This window comes from Pristiophorus japonicus, chromosome 22 (assembly GCF_044704955.1).
Source record: "Pristiophorus japonicus isolate sPriJap1 chromosome 22, sPriJap1.hap1, whole genome shotgun sequence".
NCBI lineage: Eukaryota > Metazoa > Chordata > Chondrichthyes > Pristiophoridae > Pristiophorus > Pristiophorus japonicus.
Genome location: NC_091998.1, coordinates 58,007,710 through 58,033,143, shown reverse-complemented (window position 1 = coordinate 58,033,143; position 25,434 = coordinate 58,007,710). Strand labels below are relative to the sequence as shown.

At 46.4% G+C, this 25,434-nt stretch overlaps 1 protein-coding gene across 4 annotated transcripts in view; it reads right to left on the bottom strand.

Moving 5' to 3' along the window:
• The window catches only part of ggcx (gamma-glutamyl carboxylase), a 227,662-nt gene that overhangs the window by 198,390 nt on the left and 3,838 nt on the right, over positions 1 to 25,434 (bottom strand). Inside the window, exon 1 of one of the 4 annotated variants that reach the window (XM_070866184.1) lies at positions 17,467 to 17,698. The exons of 1 other annotated variant lie outside the window; for it this stretch is intronic. Coding sequence is in view for 1 of the 3 variants with exons in the window: in XM_070866182.1 (XP_070722283.1) it covers positions 15,573 to 15,727 (155 nt within the window). In the remaining 2 variants the exon portion in view is untranslated. Of the gene's footprint in view, positions 1 to 15,572; positions 15,984 to 17,466; positions 17,699 to 25,434 lie in introns of those variants that run through there. 2 more of the 4 variants (XM_070866185.1, XM_070866182.1) reach the window with 2 other exon arrangements.

Sequence of the window (25,434 nt, the reverse complement as noted above, 5' to 3'; positions counted from 1 at the left end):
CTCATCGACCCTCCTTGTTACCTCCTGAAAAAATTAAATCAAGTTAGTGACACACGGCCTTCCCTTAACAAATCCATGCTGACTGTCCTTGATTAATTCGTGCTTTTCTAAAGGACCATTAATACTGTCCCTCAGAATTTTTTCCAATAATTTGCCCACCACCGACATTAGGCTGACTGGCCTTTTACTCGGTCTATCCCTTTCTCCCTTTTTAAACAATGGTACAACGTTAGCAGGCCTCCAGTCCTCCGGCACCACACCTGTAGCCAGAGAGGATTGGAAAATGATGGTCAGAGCCTCCACTATTTCCTCCCTTGCTTCTCTTGACAGCCTGAGATGCATTTCATCTGGGCTTGATGATTTATCTACTTTCAAAGATACTAAACCCCTTAATATAAAGTCTCTCACTGTTTATCTCATCTACTATTTCACACTCCTCCTTAACTACAATATCTGCATCATCCCTCTTTTTTGTGAAGACAGGTGCAAAGTATTCGTTAAGAACCATATTGTTCTATGATGTTATGAATGTATGAAAAGGCGTGATAATGCCTCAACGTCATCGACAGGAACCAGGTAAGGCTGAGAGTTTGAAAGGGGAAAGGCAACCCTCCTGAGACAGGTCGTTGTGGCTGCTGTGGTTTAAATCTTTACAAAAACAAACCTTCTTTGGTTCAGATATTATTTGTGACAATTGTAAAGCTCGGCACATGTACTTCCCAAAGGAGATGTGTTTTGGTTAAACTGAGATACATTGTTACTAGTCACTCCCTCAGAATGACTGACCTCAAATCACAAAAACACACTAAACCTTGGAAATCCACATTCTCTTTCACTGATTAGAAAAGAAAAAGCATAAATACATTTGAAACCAACTCCTCCACCCAGCAGCTCACAACAGGATCCAAAGATTTGCTTTTATGCAATCTGTTTGGCCATTTTACTTACCTCTGGATTTATTTCATAGAATTGCTCCCTCGTGCTTCCCTACTCACTAACATTCCCACCCTTTGAGAACCTCTGTCACTGTTCGCTTCTAAATAAGTAGCCATCACAGAGCTTTTCATCTACGTTCATGATTATCTAGTTTCCTTTCCTCAATGTATGTGTGTTCTAGTTCATAGCTTGTCCTCCAACTCAGGGCTCTGTTCTCTCTCTCTCTCTCTCTCTCTTTCTGATCCTTAACCGTCTCCGTGTCAATCGTCTCTTTACCCAACGTTCTTAGTCATGGCTCCATAGTAGCATGCTGGTCTCTGAGTCAGAATGTTATAGGTTCAAGCCCCACTCCAGAGACTTGAGCATTGCAGCACGGTATTGAGGGAGTGCTGCACTGCCAAAAGTGCTGTCTTTTGGATAAGGTGTTAAACTGAAGATCTAAGCTCTCACGTGGACGTAAAAGATCCTACCATGGCATTATTCTCCTGGAATCTTGGCGTTATCCTTCATCCAACATTAATAAAAAAGCAGATTATCTCATCATTATCTCACTGCTGAGACCTTGCTGTGCACAAAGTGGTTGCCATGTTTCCTACATTACAACAGTGACTATACTTCAAAACATATTTAATTGGCTGTAAAGTGCTTTGGGAGGGGTAATAAGGAAAGGGTATACACATTAAGCGGTAGGTCACTTAAAAGTGTAGATGGACTTTGGAGTGCTTGTCCACAGATCCCTGAAAGTAGCAGGCCAGGTGGATAAGGTGGTTAAGAAGGCATATGGAATGCTTGCCTTTATTGGCCAAGGCATAGCATACAAGAGCAGGGAGGTTATGTTTAAATTGTATAATACACTAGTTAGGCCACAGCTGGAGTACTGCGTGCAGTTCTGGTCAATGCATTATAGGAAGGATGTAATTGCACTAGAGAGGGAGCAGAGGCGATTTATTAGGATGCTGCTTGAATGGAGAATCTTAGCTATGAGGACAGATTGGATAGGCTGGGTTTCTTCTCATTGGAATAGAGGAGGTTGAGAGGAGACCTCATTGAGGTATATAAAATTTTGAGGAGCCTAGATATAGTGGATAGCAATGGCCTATTTTTATTGGTGGAGCGGTCAATTATGATAGGGCATAATTTTAAGGTGGTTGGTGGAAGGTTCAAAGGGGATTTGAGGGGTTGTGGGGGTCTGGAACTCTGCCTGGAAGGGTGGTGGATGCAGAAACCCTCACCATATTTAAAAGGTGCTTAGATGGGCACTTAAAGTGCCGTAACCTGCAGGGTTACGGACCTAGAGCTGGTAAGTGGGATTAGACTGGATAACCTCTTGTTGGCTGGCGCAGAGACAATGATAAGTACTGCAGGGAATCGAATGCGGCCAGGGTGATCTTCTGGACTAGTTTCGATCACCTGGATAAGTCGGAGAGGAATTTTCCCAAATTTTCTTTCCACCAATTAACCTAGGTTTTTAATCTAGTTTTTGCCTCTCCCAGGAGATCACATGGCTCCGTTTGGGGTGGAGTGTAGAATGTTTTGGTGCAAGGGATGTCGCAGTTGTGTGGGGCGGACTGGTTGGGCTGGGTGCTCTTTACCTTTCTGTCATTGTTCATTATCTATAGGTTTATATGTAACCTTCAGGGCTGCTGACCGAGTGCTGTGTGGCTCTTTGTCGACCGGCACAGACACGATGGGCCGAAATGGCCTCCTTCTACACTGTATGTTTGTTCATGATACCACTTCATCTCAGCTCCCTTCAGATTGGACACCCTCAATAGGAACATGGGAACAGGAGGAGGCCATTCAGCCCCTCGAGCCTGTTCCACCATTCAATAAGATCATGGCTGATCTGTGACCTAACTCCATATACCCACCTTAGCTCCATATCACCTAATACCTTTGGTTAACAAAAGTCTATCAATCTCAGATTTAAAATTAACAAGTGACCTAGCATCAATTGCCGTGTGCGGAAGAGAGTTCCAAACTTCTACCACCCTTTGTGTGTAGACATGTTTCCTAATTTCACTCCTGAAAGGTCTGGCTCTAATTTTTAGACTATGCCCCTTAGTCCTAGACTCCCCAAACAGCGGGAATAATGTCTCTCTATCCACCTTATCAGTTCCACTTAATGGGCTGGATTTTAGGCTTTTCTGTTTTCGAGACGGGAATAGGTTGTGCATTAGTAAGGAACTTTGGGCATCTGGACCCTGTGCCAGAGGGTACAGTAAGAAGGGAGGCATTGTACAACTTTCGTGGCGTAATAATGAACCTGCCTGGAGTATTTTGAGTATTTTGTAACTAGGGTGGGAACGGTGGTGCCTTTAGTGTTATATGGAACACCAAGATCCCGTAGAACTAAAATGGAGCATGTTAGGTATGTAACTATGTAATACTTGTCACCAGAGGGCATGACTGTTGGAGTCCTAATGGTCACCTGCACACATGTGCAGGGCCAGTATAAAAGGTTGGCTGCCATGTTGTTTAGGCACTCTGGAGTTGTAATAAAGACTAAGGTCACACTAAGTTTAGCTCACAGTACTCAGCCTCGTGGAATTCTTCTATACACAACAATTGGCGACGAGTAACAGAATACGAATTTTCACACAACAATGGTTGCCGTTGGAATATTAAAGAGATTTATAGAGGGTGATGATTGGGAAGCCTTCGTCAAGCGTCTCGACCAGTGCTTCGTGGCTAACGAGCTGGAAGGAGACACTAACGCGGCCAAGCGCAGGGCGGTTCTCCTCACCGACTGTGGGCCTGAAATATACGGCCTCATCAAGAATCCGCTCACACCGACAAAACCAACGGAGAAGGAATATACAGAGTTGTGCACGCTGGTTCAGGACCACCTCAAGCCGAAGGAGATTCCTCATGGCCAGATATAATTTTTACATGCACTATTGCTCAAGGTGCTAGGACGTGGCGGATTATGTCATCGACCTGAGACGCCTCGCAGGACCTTGCGATTTTGGAGCTGCATTGGGGCAAATGCTGCGGGACTTTTTCGTGCTGGGCATCAGCCACGAGGTCATTCTTCGAAAGCTGCTGGCTGCCGAAACCCTAGACTTGAGCAGGGCCATCGCGATCGGCCAGGCATGCATGGCCACGGGCGATAAGACCAAACAGATATCTTCTCAACATTGAAGCACACCGGCAAGTACTGTGCATAAAGTTACGTCGCTAGCAGGCCGTACTGCATATGGCAGGGCCTATACTTCTGCAGCTGAAAGACCGGTGATGACTCAGAGTCCGCCAACGGGGGTGAATGTGAATCCATTAGCACCGTGTTGGCGCTGCGGGGGTAATCATCGGGCCCATCAATGTCGATTCAAGCACTACGTGTGCAAAGGCTGCACAACAATGGGGCACTGCCAGCAAATGTGCAAACGTGCTGCGACACACCACGTGTCAGAGGATGATCGATCCGGTGCAGATCACGCAGCACAGGCAACTCAACACGAGGAAGAAGTGTATGGGGTACATACCTTCACCACCAAGAGCCCTCCTATAATGCTGAAAGTCAAATTAAATGGAGTTCCAGTATCCATGGAGTTGGACATGTGTGCGAGTCAGTCAATAATGAGCCAGAAGGCTTTCGAGATACTGTGGGGCAATAAAGCACAAAGGCCCAAATTGAGGCCGATTAATGCAAAGCTGCGTACCTACACCAAAGAGCTCATACCAGTCATTGGAAGTGTGGCAGTGAAGGTATCGTATGATGGAGCTGTGCATGACCTATCACTGTGAATTGTTCCAGGCAATGGTCCAACACTGTTCGGCAGAAGCTGGCTAGAAAAGATTAGATGGAATTGGAACGACATCAAAGCATTATGTTCAGTGGATGACAACTCATGTGCTCAAGTGCTGAGCAAGTTTCCCTCGCTATTCGAACCAGGCATCGGCAACTTCACAGGCGCCAAGGTACAGGTCCATCTAGGCCCCGATGCACAGCCCGTCCATCACAAGGCTTGGGCGGTTCCATACATGATGAGGGAGAAAGTCGAGATCGAACTGGACAGACTTCAACGCGAAGGAATCATATCGCCAGTCGAGTTCAACGAGTGGGCCAGTCCAATTGTTCCGGTGTTGAAAATCGATGGCACGGTCAGAATCTGCAGAGACTACAAGGTAACGATTAACCGAGTCTCACTACAGGACCAGTACCTGCTGCCCAAGGCAGATGACCTGTTCGCAACGTTAGTGGGGGGGACGTCGTTCACCAAATTGGACCTAACCTCTGCCTACATGACACAGGAGCTGGCTGAATCTTTGAAAAGACTGACGTACATCAGCACACACAAAGGGCTGTTTATATACCACAGGTGCCCTTTCGGGATTCGCTCGGCTGCAGCCATTTTCCAGAGAAACATGGAGAGTTTGCTGAAATCTGTTGTGTTTCAGTGACATCCTGATCACTGGTCGTGACACCATCGAACATCTACACAATCTGGAAGAGGTTCTAAGTCGCCGAGACAGAATGGGACTCAGACTGAAATGCTCCAATTGTGTTTTCCTGGTGCCAGAAGTCGAATTTTGGAGGAGAAAGATTGCAGCATCAAACCCACGGACTCAAAGACAGAGGCCATCAAGAATGCACCCAGACCACAGAATGTGACAGAGCTGCATTCGTTCCTGGGACTCAATTATTTCAGTAACTTTCTACCTGGGTTGAGCATGTTGTTAGAGCCTTTGCACATGTTGCTACATAAGGGTGACGACTGGGTTTGGGGCAAATCTCAAGACACAGCCTTCGAGAAGGCCAGGAACCTGCTATGTTCAAATAAGTTACTTGTACACTATAACCCATGTAAACATTTAGTGCTAGTTTGTGACGCCTCATCGTACGGGATCGGCTGTGTGTTACAGCAAGCCAATGTATTGGGCAACCTCCAACCGGTTGCATACGCATCTAGAAGTCTGTCTAAGGCTGAGAGAGCCTATAGTATGGTCGAGAAAGAGGCATTAGCATGTATATGGGGTTAAGAAAATGCACCAATACCTATCTGGACTTTGATTTGAGCTTGAAACTGGCCAGAAGCCTCTCATTTCGCTGTTTTCAGAGAGCAAAGGTATAAATACTAATGCTTCGTCCCGCATCCAAAGATGGGCACTAACATGATATCCGCCACATACCAGGCACTGAAAACTGTGCCGATACTCTCAGCCGGCTACCATTACCCACCACTGGGATTGAAATGGCCCGCAGACTTGCTACTGGTAATGGATGCTTTTGAGAGCAAGGGGTCACCCGTCATGTGTAGTGAGTTGGTCTTACCGCAGGAGAAGGGTCCACAGCCAGATAGGGAATGGAAGACCAGCAGGAAGAGTAGTGCAAGGAAGGTAGTGCAGGGGTCCCCTGTAGTCATCCCCCTGCAAAACAGATACACAGCTTTGAGTACTGTTGGGGGGGATGACTCATCAGGGGAGGGCAGCAGCAGCCAAGTTCATGGCACCGTGGCTGGCTCTGCTGCACAGGAGGGCAGGAAAAAGAGTGGGAGCGTGATAGTGATAGGGGATTCAATGGTGAGGGGAATAGATAGGCGTTTCTGCAGCCGCAACCGAGACTCCAGGATTGTATGTTGCCTCCCTGGTGCAAGGGTCAAGGATGTCTCGGAGCGGGTGCAGGACATTCTGAAATGGGAGGGAGAACAGCCAGTTGTCGTGGTGCACATTGGTACCAACGACATAGGTAAAAAAAAGGGATGAGGTCCTACGAAAACGAATTTAAGGAGCTAGGAGCTAAATTAAAAAGTAGGACCTCAAAAGTAGTAATCTCGGGATTGCTACCAGTGCCACGTGCTAGTCAGAGTAGGAATCGCAGGATAGCGCAGATGAATACGTGGCTTGAGCAGTGGTGCAGCAGGGAGGGATTCAAATTCCTGGGGCATTGGAACCGGTTCTGGGGGAGGTGGGACCAGTACAAACCGGACGGTCTGCACCTGGGCAGGACCGGAAACAAAGTCCTAGGGGGAGTGTTTGCTAGTGCTGTTGGGGAGGAGTTAAACTAATATGGCAGGGGGATGGGAACCAATGCAGGGAGACAGAGGGAGACAAAAAGGAGGCAAAAGCAAAAGACAGAAAGGAGATGAGGAAAAGTGGAGGGCAGAGAAACCTAAGGCAAAGAACAAAAAGGGCCACTGTACAGCAAAATTCTAAAAGGACAAAGGGTGTTAAAAAAACAAGCCTGAAGGCTTTGTGTCTTAATGCAAGGATTATCTGTAATAAGGTGGATGAATTAACTGTGCAAATAGATGTTAACAAATATGATGTGGTTGGGATTACGGAGACATGGCTCCAGGATGATCAGGGCTGGGAACTCAACATCCTGGGGTATTCAACATTCAGGAAGGATAGAATAAAAGGAAAAGGAGGTGGGGTAGCATTGCTGGTTAAAGAGGAGATTAATGCAATAGTTAGAATGGACATTAGCTTGGATGATGTGGAATCTATATGGGTAGAGCTGCAGAACACCAAAGGGCAAAAAACATTATTGGGAGTTTTGTACAGACCTCCAAACAGTAGTAGTGATGTTGGGGAGGGCATCAAACAGGAAATTAGGGGTGCATGCAATAAGGGTGCAGCAGTTATAATGGGTGACTTTAATATGCACATAGATTGGGCTAGCCAAACTGGAAGCAATACGGTGGAGGAGGATTTCCTGGAGTGCATAAGGGATGGTTTTCTAGACCAATATGTCGAGGAACCAACTAGGGGGGAGGCCATCTTAGACTGGGTGTTGTGTAATGACAGATGATTAATTAGCAATCCCGTTGTGCGAGGCCCCTTGAGGAAGAGTGACCATAATATGGTGGATTTCTGCATTAGGATGGAGAATGAAACAGTTAATTCAGAGACCAAGGTCCAGAACTTAAAGAAGGGTAACTTTGAAGGTATGAGGCGTGAATTGGCTAAGATAGATTGGTGAATGATACTTAAGGGGTTGACTGTGGATGGGCAATGGCAGACATTTAGAGACCGCATGGATGAACTACAACAATTGTACATTCCTGTCTGGCGTAAAAATAAAAAAGGGAAGGTGGCTCAATCGTGGCTATCTAGGGAAATCAGGGATAGTATTAAAGCCAAGGAAGTGGCATACAAATTGGCCAGAAATAGCAGCGAACCCGGGGACTGGGAGAAATTTAGAACTCAGCAGAGGAGGACAAAGGGTTTGATTAGGGCAGGGAAAATGGAGTACGAGAAGAAGCTTGCAGGGAACATTAAGACGAAGTGCAAAAGTTTCTATCGGTATGTAAAGAGAAAAAGGTTAGTAAAGACAAACGTAGGTCCCCTGCAGTCAGAATCAGGGAAAGTCATAACGGGGAGCAAAGAAATGGCAGACCAATTGAACAATTACTTTGCTTCGGTATTCACTAAGGAGGACACAAACAACCTTCCGGATATAAAAGGGGTCAGAGGGTCTAGTAAGGAGGAGGAACTGAGGGAAATCTTTATTAGTCGGGAAATTGATGGGATTAAAGGCCGATAAATCCCCAGGGCCTGATGGACTGCATCCCAGAGTACTTAAGGAGGTGGCCTTGGAAATAGCGGATGCATTGACAGTCATTTTCCAACATTCCATTGACTCTGGATCAGTTCCTATCGAGTGGAGGGTAGCCAATGTAACCCCACTTTTTAAAAAAGGAGGGAGAGAGAAAACAGGGAATTATAGACCGGTCAGCCTGACCTCAGTAGTGGGTAAAATGATGGAATCAATTATTAAGGATGTCATAGTACGCATTCGGAAAATGGTGACATGATAGATCCAAGACAGCATGGATTTGTGAAAGGGAAATCATGCTTGACAAATCTTCTGGAATTTTTTGAAGATGTTTCCAGTAAAGTGGACAAAGGAGAACCAGTTGATGTGGTATATTTGGACTTTCAGAAGGCTTTCGACAAGGTCCCACACAAGAGATTAATGTGCAAAGTTAAAGCACATGGGATTGGGGGTAGTGTGCTGACGTGGATTGAGAACTGGTTGTCAGACAGGAAGCAAAGAGTAGGAGTAAATGGGTACTTTTCAGAATGGCAGGCAGTGACTAGTGGGGTACCGCAAGGTTCTGTGCTGGGGCCCCAGCTGTTTACATTGTACATTAATGATTTAGACGAGGGGATTAAATGTAGTATCTCCAAATTTGCGGATGACACTAAGTTGGGTGGCAGTGTGAGCTGCGAGGAGGATGCTATGAGGCTGCAGAGTGACTTGGATAGGTTAGGTGAGTGGGCAAATGCATGGCAGATGAAGTATAATGTGGATAAATGTGAGGTTATCCACTTTGGTGGTAAAAACAGAGTGACAGACTATTATCTGAATGGTGACAGATTAGGAAAAGGGGAGGTGCAACGAGACCTGGGTGTCATGGTACATCAGTCATTGAAGGTTGGCATGCAGGTACAGCAGGCGGTTAAGAAAGCAAATGGAATGTTGGCCTTCATAGCGAGGGGATTTGAGTACAGGGGCAGGGAGGTGTTGCTACAGTTTTGCAGGGCCTTGGTGAGGCCACACCTGGAGTATTGTGTACAGTTTTGGTCTCCTAACTTGAGGAAGGACATTCTTGCTATTGAGGGAGTGCAGCGAAGATTCACCAGACTGATTTCCAGGATGGTGGGACTGACCTATCAAGAAAGACTGGATCAACTGGGCTTGTATTCACTGGAGTTCAGAAGAATGAGAGGAGACCTCATAGAAACGTTTAAAATTCTGACGGGTTTAGACAGGTTAGATGCAGGAAGAATGTTCCCAATGTTGGGGAAGTCCAGAACCAGGGGTCACAGTCTGAGGATAAGGGGTAAGCCATTTAGGACCGAGATGAGGAGAAACTTCTTCAGCTAGAGAGTGGTGAACCTGTGGAATTCTCTACCACAGAAAGTAGTTGAGGCCAATTCACTAAATATATTCAAAAGGGAGTTAGATGAAGTCCTTACTACTCGGGGGATCAAGGGGTATGGCGAGAAAGCAGGAATGGGGTATTGAAGTTTCATGTTCAGCCATGAACTCATTGAATGGCGGTGCAGGCTAGAAGGGCTGAATGGCCTGCTCCTGCACCTATTTTCTATGTTTCTATGTCACAGCTCGTCAGATCAGGACCTGGAACAGCCAGGATCCTGTGCTATCATTAGTAAAGAGTTGCGTCCTAAATGGGAACTGGTTGGCCGTTCCCGGGGAAATGCAAGATGAAATTAAGCCATTTCACCAACGCAAAGATGAAGTGTCCATCCAGTCAGATTGTCTCTTATGGGGTAATTGCGGGGTTTTGCCAAAAAAAGACAGGGAAACGTTTACACGCGACCTACACATTACCCACCCATGCATTGTCATGATGAAGGCAATTGTCAGGTCACATGTTTGGTGGCCCAGCATTGACTCGGACTTGGAGTCATGCGTGCATCAGTGTAACACTTGCTCGCAACTGAGCAATGCACCAAGGGAGGCTCCACTGAGTCTGTGGTCATGGCCCTCCAAACTGTGGTCCAGAATCCACGTAGATTTTTTCCGGTCCCTTTCTAGGAAAGATGTTTTTAGTAGTTGTGGATGCTTACTCCAAATGGATTGAATGCGTAATCATGTCATCCAGCACGTCCAAAGCCACCATTGAAAGACTCCGGGCCATGTTCGCCACCCATGGCTTGCCCGACGTCCTTGTCAGCGACAATGGACCGTGTTTCACCAGCTCGGAATTCAACAAGTTTTTAACCTGCAATGGCATCAAGCATGTCAGGTCTGCTCCGTTTAAGCCCGCGTCTTATGGTCAAGCGAAGCGGGCAGTCCAAACAATCAAGCAGAGCATGAAACGCATGACGAACGGCTCCCTGCAGACCCACTTGTCTCGCGTTGTGCTCAGTTACCAGATGCGACCCCACTCGCTCACCAGGCATAATTGTTAATGAAGAGAGCCCTCAAAACCAGGCTCTCCCTAGTCCACCCGGATCTTAATGATCACGTGGAAACTCGGCGACACCGGCAGAACATGTACCACCATCGCGCGGCTGTTTCACATGACATTGATGTTAACGACCCTGTGTTTGTCCTGAATTACGGTCATGGTCCCAAGTAGGTTTCTGGCACTGTTTTGGCCAAGGAAGGGAATAGGGTGTTTATAATCAAACTGTTAAATGGCCAAACGTGCAGAAAGCACTTAGATCAGACCAAATTGCGATTTACTGACAACCAGGAACGACTTAAAGAGGACATCACCATCGACGATCCACCAACACACACCCAATCAGCAATCGACCTCGCTGTCAATCACGAGGATGAACCCACCATTCCTGACAGTCCGGTCAGATAAGCCGCAATGCAGTGCAGCAATGACCCGGCCAACTTACAAACGCCAGGGTTTGAACTTAGACAACCAACCAGGGAGCGAAGGGCTCAGGATCGCCTCAACTTGTAAATAACTTGTACCTTAGACTTTGGGGGGAGGGGGGGGGGAGTGATGTTATGTATGTAACTATGTAATACTTGCCACCAGAGGGCGCGACTGTTGGAGTCCTAATGGTCACCTGCACACACGTGCAGTGCCAGTATAAAAGGTTGGCTTCCATGTTGTTTAGGCACTCTGGAGTTGTAATAAAGATGACTAAGTTTATCTCACAGTACTCAGCCTCATGGAGTTCTTCTATACACAACAGAGCAGGTTGGAGGAAATAAAGGTACCCAAGTGATATCGCCCTATTTCTTCCTGGTTTGTTAATCTGATGCTGCCCTGCGCTGTTCTTTCATTTAAACCTTGACAGGTTTGAAGATCAGGGCAAAGTGGGAAGATTTGGAACCAGAAAAAAGATGTACCCAGGCGCTGCTGGTTGCTGAGCAATGGGAGAGCATCAAAGTTAGCAGTGGGTTCCCAGCTTTCCTATTTATTTAAATTTCATTTGATTTTTTTCGCTTGTGGAGTGGGGTTTTTGTTTTACTGTTCACACGGCACACCCTGTGAGCCACCGAACGGTCTGTTTGCACCCCCCGTGGTGTAGCCCAGCCGGCCTAACCAGAGACCGGGAGTGAAATGGACACGGTGAAACTGACAGCGGGAGGCGGCAGACACACTCCCGCCATCCCATGCAGATTAGCGCAGCTCAGCTCAGCTCAGATCAGATGAGACAACTATCCAGCCCCACGCATTAAAAGAACAAGAACTGTATGAACAGTGGGTGAAAACATCCTTTAAATGCAGACAGCTCTGTCGCACAGCGTTTGGCCGCTGCTTTTGATTCATCATTTTAAGATCCTTTTTGTCTTCCGAATGATTCCTCATTACAGATACTAAACTTGAAAATGTCCTACTCTCTCCTAATCTTTATTACACTTCTCTTTCCCCAGTAAATCATCAACTCTTTGGCAACTGTGGTGCTATACTTTTCCAGCGTTGCCTGGTCCAAACAAATAAATGAAGTGCCATTTTTTTAATCTACTTTAAAATACAACAGTATTGTCCTCTGCAGAGTGAAACATATCTGGATCATGATACATGGATGGTCACAGGATACTCGCCAATATAGATTGTGTTGTATATACTGGTGTATAGTAGTCATCAAGATCTCCGGCGCGGCCCTGGACAAAGTGGACCATTTCTCATACCTCGGGAGCCTCTTATCAACAAGGGCAGACATTGACGACGAGATTCAACACCGCCTCCAGTGCGCCAGTGCAGCCTTCAGCCGCCTGAGGAAAAGAATGTTCGAAGACCAGGCCCTCAAATCTGCCACCAAGCTCATGGTCTACAGGGCTGTAGTAATACCCGGCCTCCTGTATGGTTCAGTGACATGGACCATGTACAGCAGACACCTCAAGTCGCTGAAGAAATACCACCAATGATGTCTCCACAAGATCCTACAAATCCCCTGGGAGGACAGACGCACCAACATTAGCATCCTCGACCAGGCCAATATCCCCAGCATTGAAGCACTGACCACACTCGATCAGCTCCGCTGGGCAGGCCACATTGTTCGCATGCCTGACACAAGACTCCCAAAACAAGCGCTCTACTCGGAACTCCTTCACGGCAAACAAGCCAAAGGTGGACAGAGGAAATGTTTCAAGGACACCCTCAAAGCCTCCCTGATAAAATGCAACATCCCCACCGACACCTGGGAGTCACTGGCCAAAGACCGCCCTAAGTTGAGGAAGTGCATCCGGGAGAGCACTGAGCACCTCGAGTCTTATCGCCGAGAGCATGCAGAAATCAAGCGCAGACAGCGGAAAGAGTGTGTGGCAAACCAGTCCCACCCACCCTTTCCCTCAACGACTGTCTGTCCCACCTGTGACAGGGACTGTGTTTCTCGTATTGGATTGTTCAGTCACCCAAGAACTCATTTTTAGAGTGGAAGTAAGTCTTCCTCGATTCCGAGGGACTGCCTATGATGATGATGATGACTACTGGTGTATGGTACTATAGGTGCGCAGTTAATATACAGAGGTATACTTATAAAACTTATAATATACAAATGTATATTATATGTGCACTGTGAGTATTATTGGACAATCTGATTATGCAACAAGTTGAATATATTTTATCACAATAGTGCCTTTTGATCGCAGGGTTTTACTGTGTTAGCAGCGATCAATTATCGTCCTTTCTCCAGTGTTTGGAGGAATATTAATCAGCAGACTGTAGGGGGTCACAGTCTAAGGATAAGGGGTAAGCCATTTAGGACCATGATGAGGAGAAATTTCTTCACTCGGAGAATTGTGAACCTGTAGAATTCTCTACCACAGAACGTTGTTGAGGCCAGTTCGTTAGATATATTCAAAAGGGAGTTAGATGTGGCCCTTATGGCTAAAGGGATCAAAGGGTGTGGAGAAAAAGCAGGAATGGGGTACTGAAGTCGCAAAATGATCAGCCATGATCATATTGAATGGTGGTGCAGGCTCAAAGGGCCGAATGGCCTACCCCGGCACCTATTTTCTATGTTTCTATATACTTACAATATATCCCAGCATGCTGTGAGCACACAAAATAATCACTGCTTATTTCAATTTTCCCAATTTTTGACCAAACATTGTGCAGCATGCTCGGGTGTTTCCTGTCTCGCACAATCTTCATCATGGCGGGGATGTCGCAAGAAGCATATGGAAAAAATGAAACTTCTCCCAGTTTTTGGAACATCGGCTGGATAGTGGTCATAAATTGGGAAAAATGAAATAAGTCATGATTATCATTAATAATTTTACTTTGGATATGATAATAAACCAGTACATGTAAGACATCTTGCAATGTTTTTTTCCTTTATATTGGAATTGGTTGAGGTGGAGGGGAATGGCGGGGCGCCAGGTGAACAGTTTGCCGAGGACGCCAATTAGCCTTGCATCAGCCCTGGCTACCTCTCCCAAGTGACCATCCATTATTCACGTGCGAGTCTAGATAATGAACGTTGCTTTGGATTTGACCATGAGAGCATCACAGCTGAAGGATGCCCACAGACATGCATTTTCCTGGAAGAGACACCAGATAGGGATCAGGAGCAAGAACTCTGGGTGGTTTCCTTCCCTAACTCAGGGGAGCTGAGGCCAATTATAGTCTCCCTATTACCACTCCAGTGAGATGAACTCACTCAGCAGACATCTGCTGTTATGTAATGATGTGTGTATCGTCCCTTAAATGTATTGTAAGTACTATGCCACACCACAGAGGGCGCTGCGGTGGGAAACCCTGGTAGTACCTCTAACAAAGGCTATATAAGGCTGACCACCACACCTGGGAGGCACTCTGGAGCTGAACAATAAAGGACGAAGGTCACAGCAGTTAGACTTACACCAGACCGTGTGGAGTCAGTGATTTGTGTGCTACATACACCACATTGGCAACGAGGAAGCGGACGAACTCCACGCAACCATGGCTACTCTGGGCTCGCTAAAGGATTTTACCGTGGGCAATGATTGGGAGGCCTTTATGGAAAGGCTCGAGTACTACTTCACAGCAAATGACCTGACGGAGGACACATACGCAATGAGAGAGAAGCGGAAGGCGATATTGCTCTCCAGTTGTGGAGATGAGGTTTACTGTCTCGTCAGGGATTTGCTGGCACCTGGGAGTGCCAGGGACAAGTCATACGAGGAGCTGACTGAACTCATTCGTGACCAGTTGAAACCAAAGGAGAGCATCCTTACGGCCAGATACAAATTTTACCATCACTGCAGATCTGAGGGCCAGGATGTCACCAAATATGCTGCAGACCTCAGGAGACTCGCGGCGCCGTGTGATTTTGGGGCACACCTTGACGAGGCTTTGCGGGATGTTTATGTTATGGGGATTGGCCACGAGGGCCTGCTTCACAAGCTGCTGGCCACGGAACCCACAGTCACTCTGACAAAGGCCATCGCCATCAGCCGGGCATATATTACCTCGACTTGCAGCACCAAGCAAATGATCCACACAGTCTTGAATCCGGCAGGCACTGTCCACAGGATAGCGCCCACCACGGACAAAACTGCAGAACGTGGCTCTGCCCTGGGCAGAGAGCACGGACCTCGGGATCCTGGAGCTCAGAGTCCGCCGAGGGGGGCCAATCAAGCAGCACCATGCTGGCGCTGTGGAGGAAGCCATGGGGCTCACCGGTGCAGGTTTGCGGAGTATACGTGCAATACCTGCCACGTTAAAGGCCACCTTCAGCGTATGTGTAAAAGAAATCGGACTCACCGTGTGGCTGAGGAGATGGGGGATGATCCACTGTTCAGCGAGGAGCAGGTAGAAGAAGATGAGGTGCTTGGACTGTATACGTGCACCGATGATTCGCCCCCAGTGATAAGTGAAGTAAAAATCAACGGAGTCCCAGTGAGTATGGAAGTGGACATGGGCTTGGGTCCGTCGTTGATGAGTCAGAGAACTTTTGATAAACTGTGGATTAACCCAGCTGCACGCCCCAAGCTGGTCCCGGTCACGGCGAAGCTGCGTACCTACACCAGGGAACTAATACCTGTTCTCGGCAGAGCGATGGTGCAGGTATCCCACCGGGACGAGACGCACGCTTTACCTTTGTGGGTCGTTGCAGGCGATGGGCCGACACTCCTCGGCCGGAGGTGGATGGGGAAGGTCCGTGGGAGCTGGTAAGACTTCATTCCTCCACAGGCTGCTGCTCCCCGGGGTGCTGCCGTGCCCCGGGTCCCCAGAGAGCAGCGCCGACCGAGCTGGAGCTGCAGCCTCACTCCAACCACAGGCAAGTCCCAGCCCCGGACCTCACACAGAGACCCTGCAGCCTTAATCCCCACAGGCAAGTCCCAGGCCCGGATTTCACACAGAGACCCTGCAGCCCCAGCCCCCACAGGCAAGCAGCCCTGCACAGAGGGGCCCAAGGGGGGGTGGGGGTTGAGCTGGCGGGGCGCTGCGGGCGGGGTGCTGAGGGATCCAGGGGCCGGCGGTTCGGAAGGGCCCCGCCGAGGAGCTGGTAGCGTCGGTCGGCGGCCATGGCAGTCGCAGGGGAGGCCGCTACGGAGGCCGCGGCAAGTGCGGCCGCTGGAGAGGCCACGACGGCCTCAGGAGAGGCGGCAAGTCAGGTGGCAGTGGAGGGGAGCAGAGGCTGCGACGGCAGAGGGCATCCAGAGCGGCGGAGAAGAAGATGGCGGCGGCATCGTGTCGGAGCTGCAGAGCATCAAAGATGGCGACGCCCAAGGAGAAGCCTCGTGGAATCCTCCTGCATCAAAGATGGCGCCTTAAAAAGGAAATGCACCCGCGAGTCTTAAAAGGGCCTTACAAAAAGGTGGTCCCCACAAAGGACTTCTGTTTGGCAGAGCGAGTCTAAAATGAGCTATGTTAATGTGAGATAGTGAATTTATAATAAGAATTACTCTTTTTTTATGCTGAATGGCCACTGTATTTGTGTAAAATAATGGATGAAGTACAATTAATGATAACGGCTAACAAGGAAATCAAGGTTCCGCTACCAGTCAATAACCAGTTAATGTACCAGATAAAATGTACCATACTAACGCACTGTCTATGCCCACCTGCCTTCCGTTGGACAAGTGTGATGTTATGTAATGATGTGTGTATCGTTGTCCTGCGTCCAGGTTGGGGGGGGGGGGGGGGGGAAGGTGATGTTATGTAATGATGTGTGTAACGTCCCAGTACCTTAAATGTATTGTAAGTACTATGCCACACCACAGAGGGCGCTGCGGTGGGAAACCCTGGTAGTACCTGTAACAAAGGCTATATAAGGCTGACCACCACACCTGGGAGGCACTCTGGAGCTGAACAATAAAGGACGAAGGTCACAGCAGTTAGACTTACACCAGACCGTGTGGAGTCAGCGATTTGTGTGCTACATACACCACACCTGCAATGGAAGCTGGGGGCTGCTTGGCTTTGCTACTCACTGATTATACTCACAGAACCCCTCGGGGACGCACACAAGCTTTTTATTAGTTTTCAGTGTATTCAGCTTGTTTTTTCCCCTCGCTCTATTTGCTGTGAGTATGACGTTACTTCACTGTTTAGCAACTGAACTGGTCTTTGTACAGAAGAGATCTGCAATTGACCGCTCAAATGGGATTTTTGAAATGAAATTTTAATAAGGTTAAATGTACCAGAAACTGACCTGAGGCTACTTACTGTTCCTAGAACTCATCCCCTCATACATCGAGTTCATTTATTGCCTCTAATTTCTGCCCTCCTCTTCTGAAGATGCTGACTTGTGCTGAAGTATATTTCCATGGGCACAGCTATCTGCTACTTCACCAAGAAGTCCTTCTTTATATGTGAGCCTTCTATGAATGTCAGCAGGATGGATGTCAGCCTTGGCTCAGTGGTAACACTCTCGACTGAATCAGAAGGTCGTGGGTTCAATCTCCACTCCAGAGACCAAGGCAGCAGGACAGGAGGGCACAGCTCAGGTTGTTGTTAGACTAGTAATTCAGAGGCTTGGACTAATAATCCAGAGAACGTAAATTCAAATCCCACCGTGGCAGTTCAAGAATCTGAATTCAGTTTAACAAACTGGAAATAAAAAGCTGGTATCAGTAAAAATGACCATGCAGTTGTTGGATTGTTGTAAAAACCCAACTGCTTCATTAATATTCTTTATGGAAGGAAACTGGCTGTCCTTACCAGTCCCTATCCAAAGTTATATAACTGCCCTCTGAAGTAGGCTAGCAAGCTACTCAGTTGTATCAGACTGCTACAAAGGCAGTCTCAGGGCAACGAGGGTTGGACAATGAATGCTGGCCATGCTGGCAACACCCATATGCCGAGAATGATTATTAAAAAAATTATTTAGTGCAGTCAGCAACAAATATTTCTTTACACAGAGGGTGATCAATTGGAGTGGGTTGGCAGGAAGGGCAGTTGAGGCCAGGACATTGGATTTATTTGAGAAAAACAGTTGAATACTGTCATGGGAAAACAGTGGGGTTGGTATTCTGGGAGACTGAGGTTAAATGGGCGAAAGGGCCTTCGTCTAAACCTGTCTTGTGATCTGGTGGGGGCTGCATTAATGTGAGCTGCTGCAGTTTGACTGGCTCAATTACACGCTGACTTTACCAACTCAGGCAAAAGGGACAGTATTACCATCACTCCTCTTTTAAATATCAAAGTTGAAAATATTTGTGGTTAGTTTAGACAGCTTTTTAAGTTTTCTGTTGATTGTTTAAAGATGCTTTTATGTCAGTAATGAATTCCAATAAAAGAAAAATATATTTCAGTGAGGAGGAAAGGATGTAAAAGAAAAGATGGCCATCCATGGCTAACTAAAGAAATAAAGGACAGTGTCCAATTAAAAACAAGGGCATACAAAGTGCCCAAAACTAGTGGGAGGACAGAAGATTGGGAAGCTTTTAAAAGCCAGCAAAGAATGACTAAAAATGATTAAGAAAGGGAAGATAGGCTGAAAGTAAACTAGCATGAAATATAAAAACAGATAGTAAGAGTTTCTATAGGTATACAAAAAGGAAAAGAGTAGCTAAAGTAAATGTTGGTCCCTTAGAGGACGAGACTGGGGAATTAATAATGGGGAACATGGAGATGGCAGAAACTCTGAACAAATATTTTGTATCAGTCTTTACGGTAGAGGACACTAACAATATCTCAATAGTGGATAGTCAAGGGGCTATAGGTGGGGAGGAACTTAACACAATCACAATCACTAAGGAGCTGGTACTCAATAAGATAATGGGACTAAAGGCGGATAAATCCCTTGGACCTGATGGCTTGCATCCGAGGGTCTGAAGAGAAGTAGCGGCAGGGATAGTGGATGCATTGGTTGTAATTTACCAAAACTCCTTGGATTCTGGGGAGGTCCCAGCAGATTGGAAAACCGCAAATGTAACGCCCCTATTCAAAAAAGGAGGCAGACAAAAAACAGGAAATTATAGACCAGTTAGCCTAACATCTGTGGTTGGGAAAATGTTGGAGTCCATTATTAAAGAAGCAGTAGCAGGACATTTGGAAAAACATAATTCAGTCAGGCAGAGTCAGCATGAATTTATGAAAGGGAAGTCATGTTTGACAAATTTGCTGGAGTTCTTTGAGGATGGATGGAACAGGGTGGATAAAGGGGAATCAGTGGATGTGGTGTATTTGGACTTCCAGAAGGCATTTGACAAGGTGCCACATAAAAGGTTACTGCACAAGATAAAAGTTCATGGGGTTGGGGGAAATATATTAGCATGGAAAGAGGGTTGGCTAACTAACAGAAAACAGAGAGTCGGGATAAATGGTTAATTTCGGGTTAGCAATCAGTAACTAGTGGGGTGCCGCAAGGATCAGTGCTGGGACCCCAACTATTTACAATCTATATTAATGACTTGGATGAAGGGACCGAATGCAACGTAGCCAAGTTTGCTGACGATACAAAGATGGGAGGAAAAGCAATGTTGAAGAGCATTCAAAAAATCTGCAAAAGGACATAGACAGGCTAAGTGGGCAAAAATTTGGGAGATGGAGTATAATGTTGGAAAGTGTGAGGTTATGCACTTTGGCAGAAAAAAAATCAAAGAGCAAGTTATTATTTAAATGGAGAAAAATTGCAAAGTGCTGCAGTACAGCGGGACCTGGGGGTACTTGTGCATGAAACACAAAAGGTTTGTATGCAGATACAGCAAGTGATCAGGAAGGCCAATGGAATCTTGGCCTTTATTGCAAAGGGGATGGAGTATAAAAGCAAAGAAGGCTTGCTACAGTTATACAGGATATTGGTGAGGCCACACCTTCAATACTGCGTGCAGTTTTGGTTTCCATATTTACGAAAGGATATACTTGCTTTGGAGGCAGTTCAGAGAAGGTTCACTAGGTTGATTCCGGGGATGAGGGGGTTGACTTATGAGGAAAAGTTGAGTAGGTTGGGCCTCTACTCATTGGAATTCAGAAGAATGAGAGGTGATCTTATTGAAACGTCGGGGCTTGACAAGGTGGATGCAGGGGATTTTAGAACTAGCATAATCTTAGAATAAGAAGCCACCTATTTAAAACTGAGATGAGGAGGAATTTCTTCTCTCAGAGGGTTGTGAATCTGTGGAATTCGCTGCCTAAGAGAGCTGTGGTAGCTGGGTCATTGAGTAGATTTAAGACAGTGATAGACAGTTTCCTAACCGATAAGGGAATAAGGGGTTATGGGGAGTGGGCAGGGAAGTGGACCTGGGTCCATGATCGGATCAGCCATGATTGTATTAAATGGCGGAGCAGGCTCGAGGGGCCGTATGGCCTACTCCTGTTCCTATTTCTTATGTTCTTATTAACAGGTTTGCAGAAACTACTGAGCCTGACAGAGAGACATAGTGGAAAAGACAGAACCACTAACCTGCCCTGAATTAATGATTGTATCACTGTTGACGTTAAATCAACTTACTGTTGGGATTGTAAGCAAATCAGGCAAGCTTGAACTAAGTCAAACAAAAAGTTAACTTCACTATTAAGTGGTTTTCAAACTCCACCTAGTGACCAACTTACTCAAAACAAAGGAACAGGAGGCCATTCAGCTGCACGAGCCTGTCCCAACATTCAGTTAATCATGGCTGATCTGTACCTCAACTCCATTTATCGCCTTCACTCCATATCCCTTGACACGCTTACCCAACAAAAATCTATCGATCTCGGTCTTGCAAATTTCAACTGAACCAGTATCCACAGCCTTTTGAGGGAGAGTTCCAGATGTCTACTATCCTTTGTGTGAAGGAATGCTGTCTGATCCTGAACAGTTGCTAGTTTCTCACCATTTAGAAAATACTATGATTTGTCTTCCTTGGATCCTCACACTTCTCTACATTGAATTCTATTTACCCATTTTGCAAATGCATTGTACAAACACTTAATGTGATTGTATCAAATTGCTCCCGAGTAGATTCTGATATATGTACATTAAGCATTTGTATGATAACACCACTGTATGATAATTTTCTACCATAAATTCTGAGTTAAAAAAAAAATCAGGGCATATTTTCCCTCAAAATAGCTATCGGTCTATAATATATTGAATATATCGCCATTCTGTAATGCTTCGAGGTGGCGCCTGAACAAAAATTTCCCTTTGTAAAGCTACCTGTCATATAGTGATGTCTACAACTGCACATATCTGCCATAAATAGAGCTTCCTAACCTTCACATCTTCATACTTATACCTACAGCAGCAGTGATGCACTGAGGGAAATTTGCTGTGTCCTGACTGTGTCGGTAAAGCCATGGAAGAGCTACTATTTTTTTGTATGTACATATATATATATAAAAAAATGAGCAATGGGAGAGTACAATTCCATAGAGTTTCCTTCCCCATTAATAAAACTTATATTTGTAGCCTGGTTACCATTGCTTGATCTCTGCCTGCATGATCATATTTCCCGATAGCTCAAGTTTGTTGTCATTGATATGCACCAACCTATAGCACAAGTTGGTTCTTGGTTGAATAAACCCAATTTCCTCCAGCTTCTCTAGTTATCCAAGTTATGATGTTGCAACTGTGAACAGGAAGGCCAAAGTGGAAGAGTGAACTCAACAACTTGCATTTATATAGAGATTTAACGTAGTAAAACGCTGAGGCGTGAGTCCGGGGTCGGCGAGAGGCCTACAAAAGGCCACGAGAGGCAGCGGGAGTTCGTGGTCGCTGAGGCGTGAGTCCGGGGTCGGCGAGAGGCGTACTTGTGCAGCTACGTGGAGAAGGCAAAGAAGAAGTAGAAAGAAACAGAAAGGTGACGTCACAGCCTAGGGGGTAAGTGATTGGCTGGTGATTGGTGAGTAGTTTATCTTTTTCTTTTTTATATTAGTCAGTAACTTTTAACATTGTTGTTGCCAATTTAAGTGTATCTAAGGGTTAAGTCATGGCAGGAGAGCTCGGTCGGGTGTTATGCTCCTCCTGTACCATGTGGGAACTCAGGGACACTTCTGGTGTCCCTGACGACTACGTGTGCGGGAAGTGTATCCGCCTCGAGCTCCTGACGGTCCGCGTTGCGGAATTGGAGCTGAGGATGGATTCACTCTGGAGCATCCACGATGCTGAGAATGACGTGAGTAGCACGTGTAGTGAGTTGGTCTTACCACAGGAGAAGGGTCCACAGCCAGATAGGGAATGGAAGACCAGCAGGAAGAGCAGTGCAAGGAAGATAGTGCAGGGGTCCCCTGTGGTCATCCCCCTGCAAAACAGATACACCGCTTTGAGTACTGTTGGGGGGGGATGACTCATCAGGGGAGGGCAGCAGCAGCCAAGTTCATGGCACCATGGCTGGCTCTGCTGCACAGGAGGGCAGGAAAAAGAGTGGGAGCGCGATAGTGATAGGGGATTCAATGGTGAGGGGAATAGATAGGCGTTTCTGCGGCCGCAACCGAGACTCCAGGATGGTATGTTGCCTCCCTGGTGCAAGGGTCAAGGATGTCTCGGAGCGGGTGCAGGACATTCTGAAATAGGAGGGAGAACAGCCAGTTGTCGTGGTGCACATTGGTACCAACGACATAGGTAAAAAAAGGGATGAGGTCCTACGAAACGAATTTAAGGAGCTAGGAGCTAAATTAAAAAGTAGGACCTCAAAAGTAGTAATCTCGGGATTGCTACCAGTGCCACGTGCTAGTCAGAGTAGGAATCGCAGGATAGCGCAGATGAATACGTGGCTTGAGCAGTGGTGCAGCAGGGAGCGATTCAAATTCCTGGGCATTGGAACCGGTTCTGGGGGAGGTGGGACCAGTACAAACCGGGCGGTCTGCACCTGGGCAGGACCGGAACCAATGTCCTAGGGGGAGTGTTTGCTAGTGCTGTTGGGGAGGAGTTAAACTAATATGGCAGGGGGATGGGAACCAATGCAGGGAGATAGAGGGAAACAAAAAGGAGGCAAAAACAAAAGACAGAAAGGAGATGAGGAAAAGTGGAGGGCAGAGAAACCCAAGGCAAAGAACAAAAAGGGCCATTGTACAGCAAAATTCTAAAAGGACAGAGGGTGTTAAAAAAGCAAGCCTAAAGGCTTTGTGTCTTAATGCAAGGAGTATCCGCAATAAGGTGGATGAATTAACTGTGCAAATAGATGTTAACAAATATGATGTGATTGGGATTACGGAGACGTGGCTCCAGGATGATCAGGGCTGGGAACTCAACATCCAGGGGTATTCAACATTCAGGAAGGATAGAATAAAAGGAAAAGGAGGTGGGGTAGCATTGCTGGTTAAAGAGGAGATTAATGCAATAGTTAGGAAAGACATTAGCTTGGATGATGGGTAGAGCTGCAGAACACCAAAGGGCAAAAAACGTTAGTGGGAGTTGTGTACAGACCTCCAAACAGTAGTAGTGATGTTGGGGAGGGCATCAAACAGGAAATTAGGGGTGCATGCAATAAAAGTGCAGCAGTTATAATGGGTGACTTTAATATGCACATAGATTGGGCTAGCCAAACTGGAAGCAATACGGTGGAGGAGGATTTCCTGGAGTGCATAAGGGATGGTTTTCTTGACCAATATGTCGAGGAACCAACTAGGGGGGAGGCCATCTTAGACTGGGTGCTGTGTAATGAGAGAGGATTAATTAGCAATCTCATTGTGCGAGGCCCCTTGGGGAAGAGTGACCATAATATGGTGGAATTCTGCATTAGATGGAGAATGAAACAGTTAATTCAGAGACCATGGTCCAGAACTTAAAGAAGGCTAACTTTGAAGGTATGAGGCGTGAATTGGCTAGGATAGATTGGCGAATGATACTTAAGGGGTTGACTGTGGATGGGCAATGGCAGACATTTAGAGACCGCATGGATGAATTACAACAATTGTACATTCCTGTCTGGCGTAAAAATAAAAAAGGGAAGGTGGCTCAACCGTGGCTATCAAGGGAAATCAGGGATAGTATTAAAGCCAAGGAAGTGGCATACAAATTGGCCAGAAATAGCAGCAAACCTGGGGACTGGGAGAAATTTAGAACTCAGCAGAGGAGGACAAAGGGTTTGATTAGGGCAGGGAAAATGGAGTACGAGAAGAAGCTTGCAGGGAACATTAAGACGGATTGCAAAAGTTTCTATCGGTATGTAAAGAGAAAAAGGTTAGTAAAGACAAACGTAGGTCCCTTGCAGTCAGAATCAGGGGAAGTCATAACGGGGAACAAAGAAATGGCAGACCAATTGAACAAGTACTTTGGTTCGGTATTCACTAAGGAGGACACAAACAACCTTCCGGATATAAAAGGGGTCAGAGGGTCTAGTAAGGAGGAGGAACTGAGGGAAATCTTTATTAGTCGGGAAATTGTGTTGGGGAAATTGATGGAATTGAAGGCCGATAAATCCCCAGGGCCTGATGGACTGCATCCCAGAGTACTTAAGGAGGTGGCCTTGGAAATAGCGGATGCATTGACAGTCATTTTCCAACATTCCATTGACTCTGGATCAGTTCCTATCGAGTGGAGGGTAGCCAATGTAACCCCACTTTAAAAAAAAGGAGGGAGAGAGAAAACAGGGAATTATAGACCGGTCAGCCTGACCTCAGTAGTGGGTAAAATGATGGAATCAATTATTAAGGATGTCATAGCAGCGCATTTGGAAAATGGTGACATGATAGGTCCAAGTCAGCATGGATTTGTGAAAGGGAAATCATGCTTGACAAATCTTCTGGAATTTTTTGAGGATGTTTCCAGTAAAGTGGACAAAGGAGAACCAGTTGATGTGGTATATTTGGACTTTCAGAAGGCTTTCGACAAGGTCCCACACAAGAGATTAATGTGCAAAGTTAAAGCACATGGGATTGGGGGTAGTGTGCTGACATGGATTGAGAACTGGTTGTCAGACAGGAAGCAAAGAGTAGGAGTAAATGGGTATTTTTCAGAATGGCAGGCAGTGACTAGTGGGGTACCGCAAGGTTCTGTGCTGGGGCCCCAGCCGTTTACATTGTACATTAATGATTTAGACGAGGGGATTAAATGTAGTATCTCCAAATTTGAGGATGACACTAAGTTGGGTGGCAGTGTGAGCTGCGAGGAGGATGCTATGAGGCTGCAGAGTGACTTGGATAGGTTAGGTGAGTGGGCAAATGCATGGCAGATGAAGTATAATGTGGATAAATGTGAGGTTATCCACTTTGGTGGTAAAAACAGAGAGACAGACTATTATCTGAATGGTGA